This window comes from Lissotriton helveticus, chromosome 4_1 (genome assembly GCF_964261635.1).
Source record: "Lissotriton helveticus chromosome 4_1, aLisHel1.1, whole genome shotgun sequence".
NCBI classification, from domain to species: Eukaryota; Metazoa; Chordata; class Amphibia; order Caudata; family Salamandridae; genus Lissotriton; species Lissotriton helveticus.
This window is the reverse complement of record NC_136063.1, coordinates 2,050,092,642-2,050,115,372: the sequence shown is the minus strand read 5'-3', so window position 1 is coordinate 2,050,115,372 and position 22,731 is coordinate 2,050,092,642. Positions and strand designations below refer to the sequence as shown.

General features: G+C 48.9%; 1 protein-coding gene across 1 annotated transcript in view; it reads left to right on the top strand.

Moving 5' to 3' along the window:
- Positions 1-22,731, top strand: part of CUL4B (cullin 4B) — a 945,370-nt gene that overhangs the window by 578,315 nt on the left and 344,324 nt on the right. The window contains exon 14 of the mRNA XM_078688736.1: positions 2,300-2,410. Coding sequence (XP_078544862.1) covers positions 2,300-2,410 — 111 coding nt within the window. The remainder of the gene's footprint in view (positions 1-2,299; positions 2,411-22,731) is intronic.

Sequence of the window (22,731 nt, the reverse complement as noted above, 5' to 3'; positions counted from 1 at the left end):
TGGCTTCTAATCGCAGGAAGTACAACAAACACATCAAGAACAAAAAGGAGCTCTTTAACATCATCAGGCAACAAACCTCCAAGCCCGCTACGTCCTCAGTGTCTGCTTCCAAAGATATAGCAGCACATCTGGGGCGTATGATAATGCTCTCAAACCCCCTACCAAACTCTGGCTACTCTTACACCCCATTCTGGAAGCAGAGATAGTCACGCTACTGCTGAAAAACTTGGCCTTGACCCAAAGGTACCTGAATAACTTTAGACCTGTCTCCAACCTACCTCTTCTATTCAAAATCCTGGAAAGATACCTGCTCCAACAACTAACCCAACACATGAATAGTATCAACCTCCTTGACTCCCATCAGTCAGGCTTCAGAAAAGGCTGCAGCACTGAAACCGCGATCCTCAACGGCATTGGTGATATCCACAAATCTTTTGATTCGGACCATTGCTGCCTCCTCATTCTCCTAGACCTATCAGCAGCATTCGACACAGTCGATCACAAACTTCTCATTAAGGTCCTTCAAGAAAGCACAGCACAGGACTTGACGAGGTGGTCCTCCACTGGTTCTCCTCCTTCCTACACAACCGCACCCAAAGAATCAAAATCAAAAACTTTACGTCCGACCTACACCCAGTCAGCAGGGGGGTCCCCCAAGGTTCAGTGCTCTCCCTGCAACTTTTCAACATTTACATGGAACCCCTCTCCACCCTACTCAATAAAGCCAACATTCCCTTCCAGCTGTATGCAGACGATACTCATACTTGGAAACCTCCTCCATCAAGGACATTCAAAGACTTAACACATTGAGAGAAGTTCAACACTGGCTGTCAAGTAACCGCATCAAACTTAATCAAAACAAACGGAAATACTTCTCATCTAGAACAAAAGAAGAGAAACCTCACATTGCGGAATGGCTAAAAGCTATTGATGCGCTTAACGGGAACCTCACCCTGGCCGACTCTGTAAAATCACTAGGTATCACGCTAGACCCAAAATTGAACATGACCAAACACATTAAGAACTCAGCTAAGAGTGCCTTCCTTAACTTGAAGCTACTGGACAAAATAAAAACTTTCATCCTGCCCAATGATCTCAAACAAGCCGCCCAAGCATTGGTGTTGTCAAGACTAGACAATGGGAATGCAGTAGTCTCAGCAATAGCAAAATCACATCTAGCTTGTCTCAAAACAACGCTCAATGCGGCAGCCAGAATGGTTACTGGAATCAAGAAATGTGATCACATTTCACCTGCAATCAGAAACCTAAATTGGCTCCCAGTTGAAATGCGGGCGAGCTTTAGAACAGCCTGCCTCACACACAAACACTTGCACACCGGCAAACCAGAATATCTGGCTTCCAAACTCAAAAAAGCCGGTCAGACAAGGAATCTCAGAAGTTTGAACACTCTTCTACTCATCCCGCTGAAAACACGCAAACAAAAAACCGCGGTCATGTCCTTCGCCGGGAACGCGCCCAAAATCGGGAACTCTATTCCCCCTCACTCAGAACTATCCCATCTTTTGCGAAATTAAAAAATCAGCTCAGTCTTGTTCCTCGACCATTCCCTAATGAACCGATAGGAGCAGCCAGAACGCTGAAGCAGACACCTCGCACCGCTTCGACTCAAGACTTCTACCTCTGCCTTGCCCCCTACCCCATTCTCGTCACTCCTCCCCGAAAGTGGAGCTCTGCTCATGACAGTAACTTTCCTCTAAGACTTTCCAAGACCTCAGTGCCTCATGGTTACGCTACAAATTGTAACTCTACGTTCATTACATATACTATTAATGTATTGTGTGATTTTCGGCAATGCAACTGGTGTAAAGCGCTCCGATACCCTCGGGTCAGGCCAGCGCTATATACAACTTCTTAAATATTTTTCTTTTTTTTAAAAAGCAACTATGTTGGTCTTACTTTTTCCCCACAATTGAAGCAGTGCAACATGCGTGCTTCCTCTCCTCACGCAGGAAATAAAGGCACATTTTTCATATTTTGAAATTGGCCCAAATATTTCACCTACTCCTATTTGTCAGATCAAGACTTGGAAATTGATAATTTACAATATACAAAGAACTGAGGTGGCCACTCTTTGTTCCCTCTGATTATTCACCTTTCAATAAACACTTTACATCTTTTTCATGAAGAATAATTCAGCCAATTCTTTTCTGAATTGCTTGATATTAATTGAAGCTATCCATTTCATTGCAGGTTGTTCAAGATGTGATAATATCAGTCAATGTACAGCTCCTGAAATTGCCCATATCATTTAAAACTAAATTTCTTTTGTTTGTTACAGGAAAGGATGTTTTTGAGGCCTTCTACAAAAAGGATTTAGCAAAGCGACTCTTGGTTGGGAAAAGTGCGTCTGTAGATGCTGAAAAATCTATGCTTTCCAAGCTTAAACATGGTATGTAAACGTTTTCAGTGTTTTGCAATGGTAGTTTTTTTCATGTGTTAACCTTCAATTTTATATTGGGGTTCTTTGCCTTGTGAACCTTGGGTATGTTTTTATTCCCAACCTAGATCTATACTAACAAAATGTCTGTCACCTCAGCTGATGTCCTGCACTATTTCTTATGTTTTATTTTTGTTACAGTGTAGTACTTGGCAAAGTCAGAGCAAGAACCCTCATTTCAGGCATTCATTTATTAAGTCAGCGAATGCCTGTATACATGTTCAATACGAATAGAGCTGTACAACATACTCCTACTGTTTTGAGAGAGCAGCACTGAAGTCCTCTGGTCACACGAGGGAGAGCAATATTGGGCACTTGGTTATATGCACTACCCTGTGTCCAGACTAGACTTCAATATCTAAAAGGCTAGCCGTCAATTCAATGTATTAATTGATTTAGACCTCTACTGAGGTCAACAATATTAATACTAACAGACGTACATTGATAAATTTACGTAATGTCAATAAATGCAATTGATACTAAAACAATGGTACAAAAGATTTTAAAAATGTGTGTACATTATTACAAACTGATTCGGGGGAGAATAAATAAGAGCAATCAGATCATTCACTTTGTTAAAGCGTAAAGGATTAAAAAAACTATGCTGAACTACTACTTTATTTTGACAGATCTATAACATGTGGGCTAGATCTCGTTCCCCTCCTTTGCAAAGCTTACATATTCCAGCATCCTCGGTAGAGTTATCCCAATGTTTGGTATAGGAGTTCAAAGGAAGGAACCCCAAGTGAAGCAAAATGCAACATAGCACGCTGTGTGCAAGAGTAAATTTCAATCTGAAAGAAACCGGTTATTATTAGATTCCTTACCTTAGAATACCCCCAGGCGTCAGACTGGATCTGGAAACTTTTGCATAGCAGTACCCTTGCGCGTCGGTAGGCGTCATCTGCGGCTCCGCGTCCGTCTTTTGCGTCGTTGGCGCCGGGATGACGTCGCCGGAGTACTTAGGCGCCGCCCTCGCGCGCTGACGTCCGTTCCTATTTTTTCCGCGCCAGCAAGCGCCGATCCAGGAACAGTGGTACCTTTAGTCATTTTTTGACAAAACGTTTCGATTTTTTTGATAACGACTCCGATGGTGCTGGTAGGGATGCCCGGGTTTAAGCCCTGCGTCAACTGCAACCGACTGATGTCGGTTACCGACCCCCATCGCCGATGTCTTCATTGCCTGGGGCCCGACCACGATGACAAGTTGTGCCCCGACTACCGGCCCTTGATGTCAAAGGCTAGGCGGGAGCGGTCCCGCAAGCGCCTCGAGCTCCGGCAGTCGGCCCCGTGCCGTTCGAGGTCCCGGTCCGGAAGGAGGTCGAGGGACCGGTCGCGGGGCCGGAGTCATCACGGCTCGGTGGATAGTCACCACTCCTCGAGCTCCAAGTCCTCAGGTAAGAGGCACAAGAAGTCGAAGAGGCGACATCGCTCTTCCGACTCCCCCCGAAGCTCGCGCGGCGTGGCCGGGGGTTCAGGTGACACCACCACGCGGCTCCGTCGGAGCCGCAGGCGTCGCGGCCTGCTCCATACCCGCCGGTCTCTGGGCAGAACGCGACGCCGGAGGAGATCGACGCCTTCCTCACGGCCATGAGGTCGCTCACTCCTCCGTCGGGTTCCGCGGCGCCTTTGGGCCCAGTGGCCCCGACTGGGAGTCCAAGCGGGCTGGGTGCTTCGGCCCCGGCGCCGTCGGGTGCTTCGGCGCCATCGGTGACTTCGTTCCTGACGCTGCAGGGTTCCGCCGGATCCGGCTCTTAGGGTGTCGCCCCCGGCGCCGACCACAGTCAACGCCGTCCCTAGTCCCCCCTCGGTTCGGTTCCGACGCCGGAGCGGCGATGGGAGATTTTTTCTTCTATGATCGGCCCCATCATTTGGCCCTGAGTACCTGGAGATGGGTGGGAGGGGTCTGATGACCCTCTGGCACGTGAGTGCCAGCCTTATCAGGACTGGGCAGGTGAGCTATGGGACGCCAGTGGTCTGGACACTTCGCCAGACACTGGTTTTGTCTCCCCTCCTACCGTGGCTACGGAAGAGGGGGCAGCCTATAGTGTGGTGTTGACGTGGGCGGCCAAGGCCTTATCCCTTGAACTCCCCGTCGCGGCCGTGAGGACTAACCTCCTCACTGAGGTCCTTAAACCGCAAGCAAGCTCTTCGGAGCCTCTGTTGCCATTTAATGAGGCATTGTCTGACCTTCTTCTTGGCACCTGGTCCAGGCCAGCTACAGGTCCTCCTGTAGATAGGAACGTGGCCAGACGCCACCGCCCGGCACCCTTGCTTCCTGTCTGCCCACCCCACTACCGAGAGCCTGTTCATACAGGCCTCTAATTCCCAGACCACATTCCCGACGGCTCCCCCCGATCGGGAATCCAAGAGATACGAACAGTATGGCAAAAAGATGTTCTCCTCACTGAGTTTGGGGTTGCGGTCAGTTAACACTGCATGCCTCTTGGGCCGTTATACCCACTCTCTGGGGGACACGGTCGCGGACTTGCTGCCACAATGTCCAGAGGAGGCCCGGACTAAACTCGCCCAAGAGATGCGGCACGGTACTCCATCAGATGTGGACTGGATACCACGGACTCGCTGGGTAGAGTGATGGCAATGACGGTGGCGATTCGTCGCCACGCCTGGCTGTGGTCCGCCAACTTTTCGGCTGATGTCCAAAACACCCTTATGGACATGCCGTTTGATGGCCGTCGCCTTTTTGGCGACAAGGCAGACAGTGCGCTTGAGCGCTTTAAGGACTCCAGGGCTATGGCCAAGTCAATGTGCTGCCTTTCGCCCCTTTTGTGGCCAATGAAGGGGCGCCCCCACACGTCCTGCCAGCAACGGGATGCAGACTAACATCCAGCGCAGTGGCAGATGTGGTAACCGCCGTGGCGGTGCCCGGGGACAACGGCGCGGCCAGTCCACATCCACCCCCCAGCATCCGCCTCAAAGCCTTCCTAGTCCGAGCTTTCAGACCCACGAGACGCCAGTGGGGGGCAGGGTTCGCCATCAAGTCCTCCACTGGCGCGACATCACATCGGACAGGTGGGTGCTGCAAATCGTCCAAAGGGGCTACTCCCTCCCCTTCGAGGCGACCCTTCCAGCCATGCCATCGCAGTACCACGGCGTGTCGGGGAACACTCGAATCTTCTGCGAGAGGAAGTTACGGCCCTCTTGGCCAAGGGGGCCATCGAGCGCGTTCCTTGGCCAGAAGTAGGGTGTGGTTGTTACTCCCACTACTTTCAGGTCCCCAAGAAGGGCAATGGGGGACCTGCGGATCGTCAACGGCTTCCTCCGGAAGGAGAGGTTCAAGATGCTGACACTGGCTCAGGTCTTAGCTGCCCTGGACCCAGGAGACTGGATGGTAGCGTTGGACTTGCAGGACCGCTTATTTCCACATCCCCGTCCTGCCGGCCCACCGGCGCTACCTGCGGTTCACGGTAGGCCACGAGCACTTTCAGTTTACCGTGCTCCCCTTCGGCCTTATCAGCGCCCCACGGGTGTTCACGAAAGTGATGGCGGTGGTCGCAGCTCATCTGCGCAGGTTAGGGGTTTCAGTCTACCCCTACCTCGACGACTGGTTGTTGAAGGCTGGCTCGCCCCAGACAGTCATCCGCCACCTCCAGACTACGGCCGACCTCCTGCACCTGCTGGGGTTCTCCATCAATGTGCCGAAGTCGCACCTGTGTCCCTCTCAGAAGCTCCTGTTCATCGGAGCGGTTCTAGACTCGGCCAGTTCGGGTTTATCCTCCTTTCCGCCTATACCACTTCTGCCCAGAGTGCTGAAGATCAGGCGCGACCGGGCCCAAGTCATCCTTGTGGCTCCGGACTAGGCAAGGAGGTTCTGGTAGCACAAGAGGGGTACAAAGTTCCCCGACAAGAGTGTGTGAGACAAGAGTGCGTGCAGCATAGAGGAAAAGAAAGAAGGGAAGGGCATTTCCCTTTGTGGAACTAAAACCCTCACACACCTAGCAAGCTAGATGTCATGCTTCATCATATGGGTTCTGCTCCTCGTCAGACTGACGCTGCAATGTCTGACGGGCACCCGTAAAGGGGCTCTTTATCGGAGATCTTTTGTTCCGGCCATATGGTGCGTGTGGGTGAGAGGGCAAGTAGAGGTGTAGTCGTGAAGAGGTGGTGAAAATAAAAAAAGGTGGGTCAGTGCACAAGGAATTTTATTAGCGTGGTTGACACCCTTGGTTAAAAAGGTGGGAGGGGAGATATATGCCAAGAAGTGTACTCAGCAAAATACCTGCGACCCTCTGGTCAGGTCAACATGTTTCTTGCTCTGGTGGCAATTCTTCAGGACCTAAGTGCTCAGTACTACACAGTGGGTAGAAATTAAAAATTAAAAACTCAATGTACAACCTTATTCCAGGAGGTCAAAAGGAAGGCAGGCCGACAGGTCCTGCTATTGAGTGGCGACCCTAAGTGATTCCCTAAGGCGCCTCGCAGTCTGCTCTCGTGGGACCTGCGCCAATGGTCAGGTACCGGAAAGATGCGCGGTCGCAGCCGTCACAACCTACCCCCACGAGCCTGGTCAGGGCATCAGAGCGACTGGTGAAAAAACAAAAGGAGGTTCTGGTATCCCGAGCTACTCAGCATGTCTGTCGATCCCCCGCACTCAGCATGTCTGTCGATCCCCCGATTCGTCTGCCCCTTCAGGAGGCCCTTCTGTCGCAGCAGCAGGGGACGGTCCTCCACCCAAACCTGTCCAGCCTTCACTTACATGCGTGGACATTGAGCGGCGGCAGTTGAGGCCATTTGACTTGCCTCCTGAAGTCTGTAATGTCATTCTGGCAGTCAGGCGTCCCTCCACAAAATCGGTATACACCGGCAGGTGGAACAAATTTGTGGCATCTTGAACAGCAAAGGCTGTGGATCCCATTTCTGCCTCTCTTTCAGAGGTTCTCCTCTTTCTTCTTTCTCTTGCCCAGCAGGGCTCCGCTCTGGGCACTCTGAAGGGCTACCTCTCAGCCATTTCCGCCTTCTTAAGGCTACCTGATCAGCCCTCTTTGTTCAAGTCCCCGGTTGTAAATAGGTTTTTGAAGGGCATCACTCATATGTTTCCACCAGTTCCTTTTGTGATGCCTCAGTGGGACTTGAACCTTGTTAAAACTTTTCTGATGTGTGCTCCCTTTGAGCCGCTTCATAACTGTCCTCTTCGTCTCCTTACTCTGAAGACCGCTTTCCTGGTTGCCATCACCTCTGCCAGGAGCGTGAGTGAGCTCCAGGCCCTTTCTTCTAAGCCTCCTTTCGTTTCCGTCCATCCGGACAAAGTTGTGTTGCGGTCGCGACCCTCTTTCCTGCCCAAGGTAGTCACAGCCTACCACATCGGGCAGTCCATCACCTTGCCCACCTTCTTTCCGCCTCCGCATCCCTCGAAAGAGGAAGAGAGGCTCGCACGGATCACACACGCCAGTTCCGGGTGGATGACCAACACTTTGTTGGTTACGTGGGCGCTAAGAAGGGACGGGCGGTGCACAAACTAACCATTTCTCGATGGGTCGTACTGTGCATCAAGGCTTGTTACTCTTTGGCTCGAAAGGAGCCTCCTGTGGGGCTTCGTGCCCATTCCACACGGGCCACGGCGGCTACTACTGCCCTGGGCCGGGGAGACCCCTTGCAGGACATCTATCAGGCAGCTACGTAGGCCTCGCTGCACAGGTTCGCAAGACACTACTGCCTGGACAGCCAAGTCCGGAGCGATGGCTTTTTCTGCCGTTCCGTTCTCCAGGACTTTCTGGTGTGATCATTGGTTCGCAGACCCACCAACGGGGTTGGTATTGCTGGGGTATCTATTCTAAGGTAAGGAATCTAATACTAACCGATTTCTTTCAGATGCACAAGTTACTTACCTTCGGTAACAATATATCTGTAAGAAACAGTAGTTAGTATTAGATTCCTTACCGCCCCACCCATCCTCCCCGTTCTACGAGCCGATATCTAAGGTTAAGGTCATCCCTTTCAGGGCCCTAGTTTTTATGGCACCAGTGTTGGCTCTGCGTTTTCTGGCACGGAAAAGCTGTGTATAAGAACTGACCTCAGCGCGCTTGGGTGGCGTCTAAGTACTCCGGCGACATCATCCCGGCGCCGACGATGGACGCGGAGCTGCAGACGACGCCTACCGACGCTCAAGGGTACTGCTACTCAAAAGTTTCTGGATCCAGTCGGACGCCTGGGGTATTCTAAGGTAAGGAATCTAATACGAACTACTGTTTCTTACAGATATATCGTTACCGAAAGTAAGTAACTTGTGCGATAGTGCTGATAGATCTTATATTCGAGAGAAGCAGAATAAGACCTATAATGAGATAGCTGCGAGCAATAAGTTGAATCTAGATCAAAACTACGATGTGGTGTCATATTTTTAAAGACATTTTTTAGATGGGCCCGCGACCTGTACTGTAAGAGTGTAATTGTACATTTGAAGTGTGATAGAGCTACTTCAATATTTTTGTTGAATGTAAAATTGCTCTAACCAACCTCAAAGGTTTCGAGCTTTAATAAAGCTCTTACGGTATCTTTGTCTGCGTAGAGCATATTATATGCCCACCTAATTGGCCAGGGCAATTGTATAAGTGACAATTCTAATTGAAGGGCCTGCACTGCACCCAGAGCATGGACCACCTGCACTGAAACATATTTCGCTTCAAATCTCCATGCCTTATGCATTAGGTGCTATGAACATACGTTGTGGGCAGTTTAGTTTATTAGATAACTTTAATTTTACAGCCGTGTTCCTGTCTTCTTATTGAACAGCTTATCTTCACTCTAAGTAAAGGTCAATGCAAGGGAAGCATGCTACTGCTTTCTTGCAATTTCAACTTGAACACTAAAACACCTTACAGTCGCTTTTAACTCTTACCTTCTTGGTTCCATCAAAATAGTTCCGGGGAAGTTGACTTCACTATTCTAGTCACCATAGTCACTGTTCCTTACTCAGCCACATACAAGCCTTAGCAGGAAATTTAAGTCCACTTTGAGCATTTATTTTAGCATTTTCTGTGGTAATCTTTCTGTCTAGCTGTAGATTCCTTACCTTTGAATTCCCAGGCGTCAGGCTTGATCCGGAAACTTTTACTAAGTAATACACCTCGTGGGTGCCGTCGGGTGGCTCCATTTGGCTACGCATGACGGCCTCGGTTATGACGTTGCTGTTACCTATATAGGCGCCACTCAGGCACCTGGACGTCAGTTCTTTTCTTTCCGTACCAGTTAAGCGCAGATCTGGGAAGAGCTACCCCTCTGTCGCTTTTTGACAGTTTTTTTCTCTACTTTCTGTCAAATTACAAAGTGTTTCCATCTTAGAGTGCGAGGGATGTCTTTAAGGAAGACAAGTTTCAAGCATGTGGTGTCTGTCCCCGTATGATGTCGGTCATAGATCCCCACCTCGTCTCTCTGGTGTTTCGAGCACGACCACGACTTAGTCGTGCTTGATCTGTCATACAATGGCTCCGGAGGCCTTAAGGGAGCGGGCGATAAAGCTCCTTGCAGCCCGGAAGTCGACACCATTGACTGAGACTCCACAGAGGTCCCGGTCAAAGAAGAGGAGGTCGCTGGACCGCTCCCAGTACCCCAAGTCCTCTTCGTCCCACTCAAGGTCTTCGGGACACTCTGGGAAGAGGCAGAAGAAAAAGAAGTGCAAGCGGACTTAATCTTCACATCGGCTGTCGTCCGTCGAGAGAGGTAAGGAGCACCAATGCTCTAGGCACAGTTCCGCAGAGCTCGAGCCTGGGTCAACTTCGTGCCTCCCTCCTTTTCCAAGAGCCGGAGCAACCCCCGCTGAAGTAAGTTTTACGAGACCATGCACCACGTATTTGAGTGGGCCAACCCCGCTGGTGAGCCCTTTGGCCCTTTGGAGTCGAAAGAGGCCCTATCGGATTCAACGCCATCGACTCCGGGCACGGCGCAGATGGGGCCTTGTTGATTTGATCCCGGTCGATGCCAGTCATGCCAACGCGACCTCCTCCCTGCCTCGGACCCGGGTTGCCCACCAGCGGTGCCAGCACCATCCTCGTTTTAGAGGACACTTAGTCGGAATAACATCGCACGGCGCAGACTGAACTCAGGGGTTCTGTGTTGTTACCTATGCACTTTGAGGATGTGCTAGGCTCAGAGGAATGGGAGGGGTCTATGGATCCTCTGGAACACCAGGAAGACTCTGCAGAGTCTATGGTGAACTTGCGGAAGCCTGTGGACCAGATACTTCTCCAGATACTGGCATGCTCTCTGCACCTGCAGTGGCTATGGAGGAAGGGGCAACCTACGCCATGGTGGTTAAGCGGGCAGCTGTAGTCCTTGGATTAAAACTACCCTCAGTGCAGGTCAGGACTAATCACCTGACCGAAGTACTTCAACATGGGGCTTCCACTTTTGAACCCTTTTGCCCTTTAATGAGGCACTTACAGACGTCCTTCTAGGCATGCGAGGAGTCCCAGGCCGTGCTCTCCCAAGCAGTCAAGGATGGGAGAGATGCAGCAATATTCACCATTCGGTGTGGCCTAGAGACTACAGCACTCCCAGGGTTACTCTACAAGGCCACAGTACCCCAGTTGGTGGGAGAATTCATAATCTCCTCCTCCACTGGAGATCCATAGCATCGGACAAGTGGGTCTTGCAGATCATCCATTGCATTTCCTTTCTTTTCCGCCTCTCATTCTGCCAAATCAGGAATGGCTGACGGAGAATCATCTGAATTTGCTCCAAGAGAAAGTTACAGCTCTCTTGGCCAAAGTATCTATAGAAAGGGTCCCGGTTGCAGGAATTGGTTGGTTCGAGGCATGTGGGCTGCTGAATTCATATCTGTGCATAGATCGCCGCCTAGTGTTGGGTCCGGATGATTGCACTTTGTTGTCTTGGAAGAGTCTTCGAAGTATCACGCGATAGGTGACTCCTCCACTGGACTACAGTGCGCATGGGCATCTTCTCCATCCTCAGATAGTTTTTTTCCACCATTGGGTTCGGATGCAAACTCCTATACTCCAACTCTGAATCGAAAACAAAACTTTTCTAAAGGCCAAAAGGCCTTCGACTTCGTCGATATTGTTCTCGCTCGGTACCTCTCTACTCGATCTAAACTTCCATCTCGATTCGGTCGTCGACGCGGGCCGTTGGGCCTTTTCGATGCCATGTGAGCCGACCATTGATGGAAAGAAGCCCTTTTAAAAGGTGCCCACAATGCCACTCCAAGTTCCCACACACTGATAAGCACTTAGTATGCAACAAGTGCCTTTCCCCAGACCATAGGGAAGAAACCTGCCCAGCCTGCGCCCAGTTTCGATCCCCAAAAAACTATACGAAACCGACGAGCTGCTAGGCAAGAAATGCAGCGACAGGCACCGGAACCGGACAACATCTTCGATGATGACCAGGATCTACAGGACGCCCCAGACTCAGACCTCGAAATCGTCACCGTCGAGGACTACTCTGACTCCGACGACGAAATCCCATCGGGGCAAATCGTGAGTACACTGTCCCCGACACCCGTTAACCCGTTACCAAAGGCTCCGGTCGAGGCATCGCCAAAAGGCCTTAGCCAAGATCATAAAAAACTTTAGCCAGCCCCGCCTTCCGGCTCGGCTCCGAAATCGAATCCGAAACCTTCAGAAACCCCTGGGCTCAGTACCATCGTCCCGAAGAAGGTTCCAGAGCCAAAGAAGGTCACCGACCCGAAGGGCGTCGATCCAAAAAAGGCCGCACAGCCAAAGAGCATCGAGCCAAAAAAGACTGTCGACCCCACCAAGGCCGTTCAGCCAAAAACCGTCGACCCCAAGAAATTGGTCGACCCCAACAAAGGCACACAGCCCAAGGGCGCCGACCCGAAAAAGGGCGCCGACCCGAAAAAGGGCGCCGACCCGAAAAAGGTCGCCGACCCGAACAAGCCTGCTGTTCCGAAAGCCGTCGATCCGGCAACCGTTGCCATACGAAAACCAGTATCTAAACCGGACAAGCCTATCGATCCAAAGATAACGGCTCCAAAGACACCAGTCGATCCAAAAAAGAACATCGACTCGGTGAAAGACACTCATCCAAAGAAGCCTACAGAGCACAAAAAACGCGCCGACCCGAAACAACTTGTCGACCCGAAATCACGGCCCGACCCGAAAAAGTCAAACAAAACTCCGCAGTCGTCGAAAAATCAAGTGTTACCGACCCAAAAAGGTCGAACACAAACCCAGGACTGTAGAGGAAGAATTATTCCACCAGATCCATCAGACGACCAAGCAAAAATATACATTATTCCAGACACTGGTAAAGTTACCATCCTGCATAGGAAAAAGAGGCCTTTGGACTTTGAGCCCGATTCACCTATTCCACTGAAGAAAAAGGATTTTGGAACTTCTCCCAAAAGACCCTTCATCCCTTTCCAACCTATCATGCCTAGCACACCTTTTACTCCTTCCTCACCTTCTCACCACGGGGACGATGAGGGGGACACAGGGTATGAGCCACAGCCTCAATATGATTTCCCACAAGATCCTAACCAAGAGGAACCCTGGGAAGAGCCAACAGACCCTTATGACATCCCATCCCTGATGTAGCCACTTATCCTACTAAGCCATCACCTACAGATGACACAGTAGCCTTCAACCAACTCATAGACAGGGCAGCACAATTCCACAATGTGGACATGCACAGTGACCCTGTGGAGGAAGACTTCTGTTCGACACATTCACTACTGCAGAAAAAAAGTGTCAAAACGCTTCCCATGCTGATGGGAGTTCTAAAACACGCACCTGACATATTTAAGGATACAGCCAGGGCACGGGTGATCAATCCCAGAATAGAAAAAAGTATAGGCCAGCTCCTACAGACCCTACTTACATCAAGGGACAGTTGCCACTAGACTCACTGGTGGTTGCTAACGCACGAAAAAGAGCCAACTTATCTTATCTTATCTTAGGGAAAACTTGTATAGCGCGCTGACACCAAAAGGTTTCCTGGCGCTCTCAGACAACAGGGGAAGCACCTCCCCCTGACAAAGAGTCAACAATTCTAGAGGCATCAGGCAAAAGGGTAGCTGCACAAGCCTCCAACTCATGGAGGATTGCTAATACACAAGCCCTACTAGCTCGTTACGACAGGGCGCACTATGATCAGCTCGGAAGCCTTATGCAACACCTACCCGAGCCTTTTAAAGCACAGGCCAATGATCTTATCCAAGAGGGAAAATTCATATCAAACGCCTCCATCAAATGTGTGCTCAACGCTGCAGACACCGCAGCTAGGTCAATTAATACTAGTGTCCTACTACGCAGACATGCATGGCTGGGTATTTCCGGTTTTAAGAATGAGGTGCAGTCCACCATTCTTAACCAACCTATCAATCAAGATTTTCTATTTGGCCCAGCTGTCGACACCATTTTGGACAAAATGAAAAAGGACACAGAAACAGCAAAATCTATGGACGCATTGCAATTTCTACAACATAGGAGCTCCTTTCGACGCTCCTCATACAGAGCAAATACACAAGGGAATGCTTCGCAAACATCTGCCTCATACAAAAGTAACACACAAGGTTCCTTCAATAAAAACACAAACAGGGGAGGTTACAGAGGTAACAGTAATAAGGGAAGAGGGCGTGGAGGCAATAACACCAGGGCCTCCACTGCCACAAAACAGTGACTTCATTACGCTGCCTCCAGACCACTTAACACCGGTCGGAGGCAGACTACAGCAGTTCCTACCTGTCTGGCACGCAATTACCACAGAAAGGTGGGTGAGCGAAATGATCCGGTCTGGTTATTGCTTAGAACTGACTTCTACGCCAACAAACATACCACCCAGACATCGTCCTATGTCCACAGAACACATCACCCTGCTACAGCAAGAGGTCAAATCAATGCTGGAAAAAGGGGCCATAGAGCAAGTCCCTTTCCACCAACAAGGGACGGGAGTATACTCCCTATGCTTCCTTATTCCAAAGAAGGACGGTTCCCTCAGACCAATATTAGACCTCAGACCCCTAAATCAATATATACTATCGGAGCACTTCCACATGATCACACTACAACAAGTGCTCCCCTTGCTACAGCAAGGAGACTTCCTAGCAGCACTGGACCTCAAGGATGCGTACTTTCACATACCCATCCATCCAGCCCACCGAAAATACCTCAGGTTCACAATAGAAGGTCAACACTACCAATTCAAGGTTTTGCCCTTCGGGGTTACCACGGCTCCAAGAGTGTTTACAAAATGCTTAGCGACAGTGGGGGTACATCTCAGGAGGCAACACGTCCATGTGTACCCTTACCTGGACGATTGGCTAATACAAGCAAAATCGTACCAAGAGTGTGCAGCACACACGTCCCAAACAATATAGTTGCTACACAGCCTAGGCTTTTCAATCAACTACACAAAATCACATCTGCAACCTTCCCACCTACAGCAATACCTGGGAGCCACTATAAATACCTCAGTGGCAAAGGCATATCCAAACTCAGCAAGGATAGCCAGCATGCAGATACTCATTCGCAAATTCCTGCCACAACACTCCCTGCCAGCTCAAGACTTCATGCAGCTCATAGGCATGATGGCCTCCTGCATATTCATTGTCCCCCATGCCAGACTTCAAATGCGTCCTTTGCAAGAATGCCTAGCACGGCAGTGGAACCAAGCTCAAGGACAACTAAAAGACCTAGTGTTGGTAGACAGTCGCGCTCACAACTCTCTGCAGTGGTGGAACCCACAAAACCTTTCCAAGGAGCGACTGTTCCAAGAGCCGGTTCCACAACTAGTACTAACAGCAGACGCATCACTGACAGGCTGGGAAGCCCATCTCCTTCAATGCACAGTACAAGGGCTCTGGACAAACAAACAGAAACAGCTGCATATCAACCACCTAGAGTTGCTAGCAATATTCCTAGCCCTCAAAGCATTTCAGAAATACTTGTACAACAAGACGGTGTTGATCCGAACGGACAACATAACCGCAATGTACTATATCCAGAAACAGGGAGGAACGCACTCTCCACAGCTGTCCCATCTGGTACAGAGCATATGGAAATGGGCGATTCCAAAAAACATATTTCTCCTCGCAGAACACCTTCCAGGGAAGGACAATCAGATTGCCGACCTGCTCAGCAGGCACAACCAACAAATACACGAATGGGAGATTCACCCCCAAGTTCTCCATCCATTCTTCGAATAGTGGGGTCACCCAGAGGTAGACCTGTTTGTCACAAAAGAAAACTCCAAAATCCAGTACTTAGCCACCAGGTTACCACATCCGTTGTCACTGGGCAATGCGATATGGATGAACTGGTTAGGCAGATTTGCGTACGCTTTTCCTCCAGCACCGCTGATCCCGCTGGTGGCACGCAAACTGCGGCAACACTCACTCGCACTAATCCTAGTTGCTCCGTCATGGGCCAGACTACCATGGTACCAAACGTTTCTAGATCTTTCAGTAGTTCCTCATCAAAGACCGTGCCTTGCTCCCCATCTTCTCTCAGAACCATGGATAAATAAGACACCCAGATCCAAATCAGATGAACCTAGCGATCTGGCTCCTGAGGTCTTAGAGTTCGGATACCTTAACTTGCCCCCAGACTGCATGAACATCATTGGGGAGGCAAGTCGACCAACCACATGAGCGTCCTATGCAGCTAAATGGAAGAGATTTGTTATTTACTGCAACAATAACCAAATCAACCCATTAAACGCTTCCATACAAAACATATGTTACCTGCTGCATTTACAAAGAAGTAACTTAGCATACTCTTCTATACGACTACACCTTGCTGCTATTGCAGCATACCTTCAAAACAGGCAACACCTTTCACTGTTTAGAGTACCAGCAATCAAAGCCTTCATGGAGGGTCTAAAAAGGGTGACCCCCCCAAGACACCCCCCTTCCCCAGTTGTGGTATTGGGTTTCGTCAGGTCTACATACTCTGCAAAAACTCTCAAACACCATATAATAGAAGTTGACACGGAAACTGGAAAATGCAAAATCAAGTTTATTAAGACCCCATGGGGTGGTGGTACATTCCTACAGCACCCTTCGGCAATGCAAGAAGTATCACACCGAACATCGGTGCGCGACCTCTTTTATACAAGTTTAACAGTAATAAAAAGGTAGGCAGTATACTCTTTTCTTAGTTTAGGTACATATAAGGGCATTTTTGGAACACAGCCAACATGTGGGAGGAGTTTAGTACCACTGGTCAGTTTTGGAGAACATTCCTAAGAGGTGACCACTCATTAATCCAAAGGTTCGAGTACGCATGCGTGGGCTTGACCAGTGCTAAAAATAGCCTGTTGCCGGGCAAGGTAAATGGTCATTGGCATGGAGGAAGGACGAAAGGGCATGCTGACCACGAGGCCGCATGTTCATACAAAATGGAAGCCAACAAATACAAAATGGCCCGCATGTTTGGTCAAGTTAACGGTGAAAGTTCGTGTAGCTGAGCTAAATGGTAATTCAGTTGCTGCCAAATTACGACACAGTCTGGAATCTAAATATAGTGCTTACCAGACTCATGGGACCTCCTTTCGAACCATTACACTCATGCGAACTACAATTCTTAACGTGGAAGGTTGCCTTCTTAGTTGCCATTACCTCACTCAGAAGAGTGAGCGAATAACAAGCACTAACAATTCAAGAACCTTTCATGCAGGTACATGCTAACAAGGTGGTTCTTAGAACCAACCCCAAATTCATGCCCAAAGTTGTATCCAACTTCCATATCAATCAGGCAATTGAACTGCCAGTATTCTTTCAGAATCCACAGTCAGTAGCTGAGATAGCCCTACACACACTGGATGTAAAAAGAGCTCTGCTTTATTATGTGGACAGAACTAAATCATTTAGAAAGACAAAACAACTATTTGTTGCTTTTGCACCACAACACAAAGGAAATCCTATTTCAAAGTCAGGAATAGCCAGATGGATAGTTAAATGCATTCAAATATGTTATCTAAAAGCTAAACGCACTTTAACCGTCCCCCCTAGAGCACACTACACGGAAAATGGGGGCATCCATGGCTTTCCTAGGAAATATTCCCATTGAAGACATCTGTAAGGCAGCCACTTGGTCCACCATACACACTTTCACTAAACACTACTGTGTAGACGTGCAAGCAAAACAGCAAGCTGCTGTAGGCCAGGCTGTCCTCAAAACTCTTTTCCAAACTGCTGCAGCTGGCACAGGTGGCCACCGCTAGAGGAGATACTGCTATTCAGTCTATGCACAGATATTAATTCAGCAGCCCACATGCCTCGAACGGAATATGCTACTTACCAGTATACATCCGTTCGTGGCATGTAGGGCTGCTGACATTTTATTTTATTATTTATTTATTTTTTATTTTATACACTTGTATAGCGCGACTGTCACTCCAAGGAGTATCTTGGCGCTTATAGCCCGTAGCCTAGATGACAGGCCGGAAAAGTCAGCTCGCAGCATCCGTCTTGTCCATACAGAACACGCTCTAACTAAACCAATGTCATACAGACCGTATCTGAGAGGTTGAAAATCCAAGTTTTCAGTGCCTTGCGGAAGTCTTTCTCAATGGAGATCAGACGCAAATTGGGTGGGAGTTTATTCCAGGCCTTCGCACCCAAGGTTGCGAGGGATTTACCTCCTCTTGTTGAAAGTCTGAATTTGGGGATCTGTAATAGATTCATATTGGCTGATCTGAGGGAACGTGTAGGTGCGTACAGTTTGAACCAAGGGAGAAAGTATTTGGGTCCTTGTCGATGATAGGCTCTGAAGGTAATCACAAGGATTTTGAACAGTATGCGTTTGTGGATGGGTAGCCAGTGTAGGGCCTTCATATCGCCCGCCCTCCTCCCCAGTGCCTGTCGCAGCTGCAGCATTATCTCTGGCATGGCCATCTCTCACTTTCCTATCTCCATCTCTGCCACAATGGCGAAAAACAATCTGAGGATGGAGAAGATGCCCATGCGCACTGTAGTCCAGGGGAGGAGTCACCTATCTTGTGATACTTCGAAGACTCTTCCAAGACAGCAAAGTGCAATCATTCGGACCCAACACTGGGCGGCGATCTATGCACAGATATGAATGTCAGCAGCCCTACATGCCAAGAACAGATGCATACTGGTAAGTAGCATATTCCTTATTCCTGCTACTTTGATTCCGTATTAGAACAAAGGGTTAAGGCCCATTTTAGATCTTTAGACCTTTAATCTCTACCTCAAGAAGGAGAAGTTCAAAATGCTCACTCTATTTCAGGTCTTGTCTGTCCTGGGCCAAGAGGACTAGATGGTAGCCTTGAACCTGCAGGATATGTCTTTTCTCCCCATCCTGCCGGCCACAGGTGTTACTTGCTGTTAAAGGTAGGCCGCAAGCACTTTCAGTTTACCGTGCTCCCTTTGGCCTTACCAGTGCCCCATGGGTTTTCACCAAGGTGAAGGTGGTCGCAGTTCATCTGCGCAGGTTAGGGGTGTCAGTCTTCCCCTACCTCGACAACTGGCTGTTAAAGGCGTCCTCGCCCAAGGCTGTCATCTCCCACCTTCAGACTATGGCTGACCTCCTGCATTCGCTGGAGTGCTCTATAAATGTTTCGAGGTTACACCTGACTACTACTCAGACGCTCTCTTTCATTGGAGCTGTTCAGGGCACAGTGCAGTTTCGGGCCTATTCTCCTATCTAGTGAGTCCAGGATATTCTGGTATCCAGAGCTTCTGAAAATAAGCATTGATCCTCCGATCATGCTGCCCCTTCGGGAGGAGGGGCAGCATGATCGGAGCAGCAACAGAGGAGGGTCCTGCACCCGAACCGGTCCACTCGGTGCTTCCATGCTTGGAGATTAAGCTGCGACAGTTGATGGCTTTTAACCTTCCTCCCGAAGTTTGTAATGTCATTCTGGCAGCCAGTCTGCCCTCGACTAAGACAGTGTTCGACTGCTGTTGGCAGAAATTTGTATTAAAATGTGTAATATACTGTACAGAAAGGTCTATTAACCCTTTTTCTGCTTCTTTTTGTACTGTCCTGTTATTCATTCTAACCCTTGCCCAGCAGGGCTCTGCTTTGGGAACTCGGAAGGGTAATGTCTCTGCTCCGTCTGCCTTTTTGTGGCTGCCAGACCAACCCTCTCTTCAAGTTTCCTATTGTGCATAGATTTCTGAAAGGGCTGGCTCATTGTTTTCCACTCACGCCCTTTGTTATGACACAGTAGGATCATAATTTGGTCCTCACCTACTTAATGTGTGCTCCCTTTGAGCCTTTACATAGTTGCCCCTCGGGCTGTTGGCCATCAGAACAGCCTTTTTAGTGGCAATTATATCGGCCCGTAGGTTTAGTGAATTGCAGGCATTATCTTGTTCGCCTCCCTATTTAATGTCCTTTCCGGTCAAAGTGGTGCTTAACACCTGGGCTTCCTTTTTGCCGAAAGTGGTGACCTCATTTCATCTCGGTCAGTCCATTAGGTTGCACGCCTTCTTTGCTCTCCCGCTTCCCTCTAAGGACCCGACTGGACCCAAAAAGAGCACAAGAGAGACCCAGGTGGACGACCAACACTTTATTGGGTACGTCTTAGCAAAGAAGGGAAGGGTAGTGCAGAAAAGGACCATTTTTCACTGGGTCATTATCTGCATTAAAATGTGCAATGCCCTGGCTAGGAAGCCGCCCCCTGAGGGATTAAGGGTCCCATTCCACCAGGGAAAAGGCTGCGACTACAGCCTTGGCTCGGGGTGTCCCATTCCAAGAGATCTGTCAGGTAGCAAAGTGAGCATTGTTAAACACGTTTACAAAGCACTATTGCCTGGACGGTCGGGTCTGCAGAGACGGGCATTTTGCCTGCTCGGTGCTGCAAGAATTTCTAGTTTAAGATATTGGTCCTCAGCCCACTGCCAGGATGGTATGTCGTGGGTATCTAATTCAGAGGTAAGGTATGTGCAGCTAGAAGTCTCCATGAGAAGAACAAGTTACCTTTGGTAAAGCATTATCTGGTAGAGTCTAGCTGAAGATTCCTTACTGCCCCACCCATGCCTCCCCGCTTTGGGGACTAATACTGTAGGGCTAGGGTTACTCCCCTTTGAGGACCCTAGTTGTGCACACAACTGCATCAGTTACTTTGTGGCAATGCGTTTTTGGTATGAAAAAAAACGAAAAGTACAGATGTCTGGGTGGCGCCTATATAGGTAATCCCAACTTCATATCGGACGCTGTCGACGTCACGCAGAGCCAAATGGAGCCATCGGACGGAGCACGCAAGGGGTATTGCTCAGCAAAAGTTTCTGGATCCACCCTGACGCCTGGAAATTCAAAGGTAAGGAATCTGCAGCTAGATAGTCTAAACCAGATAATGCGTTACCGAAGGTAAGTAACTAGTTCGTTTGTAGCATTTATTACTGTGTTGTGACACATACTTTGCATAAGTCTGCGATCTATTGTTGGGCTCGAACATCACACGTTGATTCTCTTTGTCGAAGCTTCATGCCACAGGAAGTTGTGTAACTCGTCCCTTAGAGTTTCAATGCACGTGGGCTACAACTCCACCCTTAGTTATTTTTCACCGTTTCTAACTTTTCTGAGATAAATGTGTTCTCCAGGCTGTCTTTAAGTATGGCGGTTATCTAACATCACCACCAAAGTCTGGGCGACAGCCCCTCTTCTCCAGTAGTATATGCAGAAGAAATTTTCATGACCAGGTTGCTGAATCAAGGTGTCAGTCAAGACTTGATCTCAAATGCAGCTCCCTAGAGAATGTCGACATATTCAGGGTCATGGTCCCAATGCACTTCCTTTCCAGGCCTTGTACGAGTACTGTACAGTGTTTCGGTTCAAGACTGCACTACAGTCCCGAAGAGACCCATTGGGCAGATCTTAAAATGCATGAACAGTTGGCTGATGAAATGCAGAATCTTTTAAGCCAGCAAGATATCCCCGAAGCAGAGGCAGAAGCAGCATGGCACTTGTTGATCCCAGTACACCAGCCCATGCTCAATCCACAAACAATTTCTTCAAGTGGCTGTAGAGGGAAGGAGATCGAAGGAACACCTTCAAAGTCGATGCAAGTGGGGTTGAAGAAAAAATCCACTTCAGGGGTGGCCAAGAGTACTGCCCCGGCACTGTGCGCCATCAAGAAGACCCACACAGACAGACTCCATAGTGCAGTGCCTTTTCCCAAGGGAGCCTAACATCCAGCCCCAAGTATCATAAGTCATATGGTGCACTGCCAGCTATGGTTGACACAGAGACAAGACCTCTGAGCTGCGCAGGCCACCCAGGAAGGCAGCCTAACATCACCCCTTGACACCTAAACAGGCTCACATTAACCCTTATTCGGTGTCAAGGCTGGTGCGTAAACAACATTCAAAGACCACCATTCAGCCTTTGACGGCAGACGTTTTGAGTTGCCTATCCTCAAAAGATTTACTGAGGAACTGGATGCAAGGCAAAAGGCTTTTCAGCCATTCGACACCGGGGGTTTTCTGCAAGACTCCAGGACAAAATTCTTGCTGCTGTGACCTTCGGAGAGTAGAAGTACTTAAATTCCTGCTATCAGAAGGACCCTGATCCTTGGAAAGACCTGCATATGGGCCACCTTACTGAATGAGATGCACGAGTCCTATTAAGGAACCTACCTTGTAGTCATCAGGTTGCCACAGCCCAGCTACTCAGGAGGAAGCAAGAACTTCTTATTTGTTGCGTTGCTGCATGATCTGTCTGGTGACTCAGTAGACTAATGTGTCCACTCTGGGAATTTGCATTTAACGTTTTGGTTGTATATTCAAATGCCATTTAGAGTATACTCTCTGCCTGCTATACTTCCGAGGTTGACAAAATGAGTACAATTGAGCTGGCTAGAAATACCCATCAGTTAATCAATGCCAAGATGTCCTTTTTGGTAATTTAAAGCTTCAGCAATATTTGTTAGGTTGTGTTGCTAGCGCAAAAGTGGGTTTTGTCATCAGTATGCTGTGTAGAACATTGTAATCGCTTATGCTACCCTACATAGGACCAGAGATGAAAATATAGTCCAAGATAATGGAACTTCTTGGAAGAGAGGATCTATGTCAAAGAAAATTGCTGTCTACATAGGGCAAATTTAGTTTGCATTTAGATCAAGTGAAGTTTCCCCCTGCAGGTTAGTTTTGCCTAGAAACAAATGTATGCATATGAGGTTTCTGATAAATACTTTCTAACTGCAGATTCCTCGCCGTTAAAATATCCCTAGGTTTTATTCTGCATCCGGAAGATTTTAAAACATTATTGCCTTTCTGGGCTGGTAGGTGATGTTGTCCTTCTCTGTGCTGACTTACTTTGTTCCGCCCCAGAAGTGACAAATGAAGCAGCAAACAAGTGCCACCT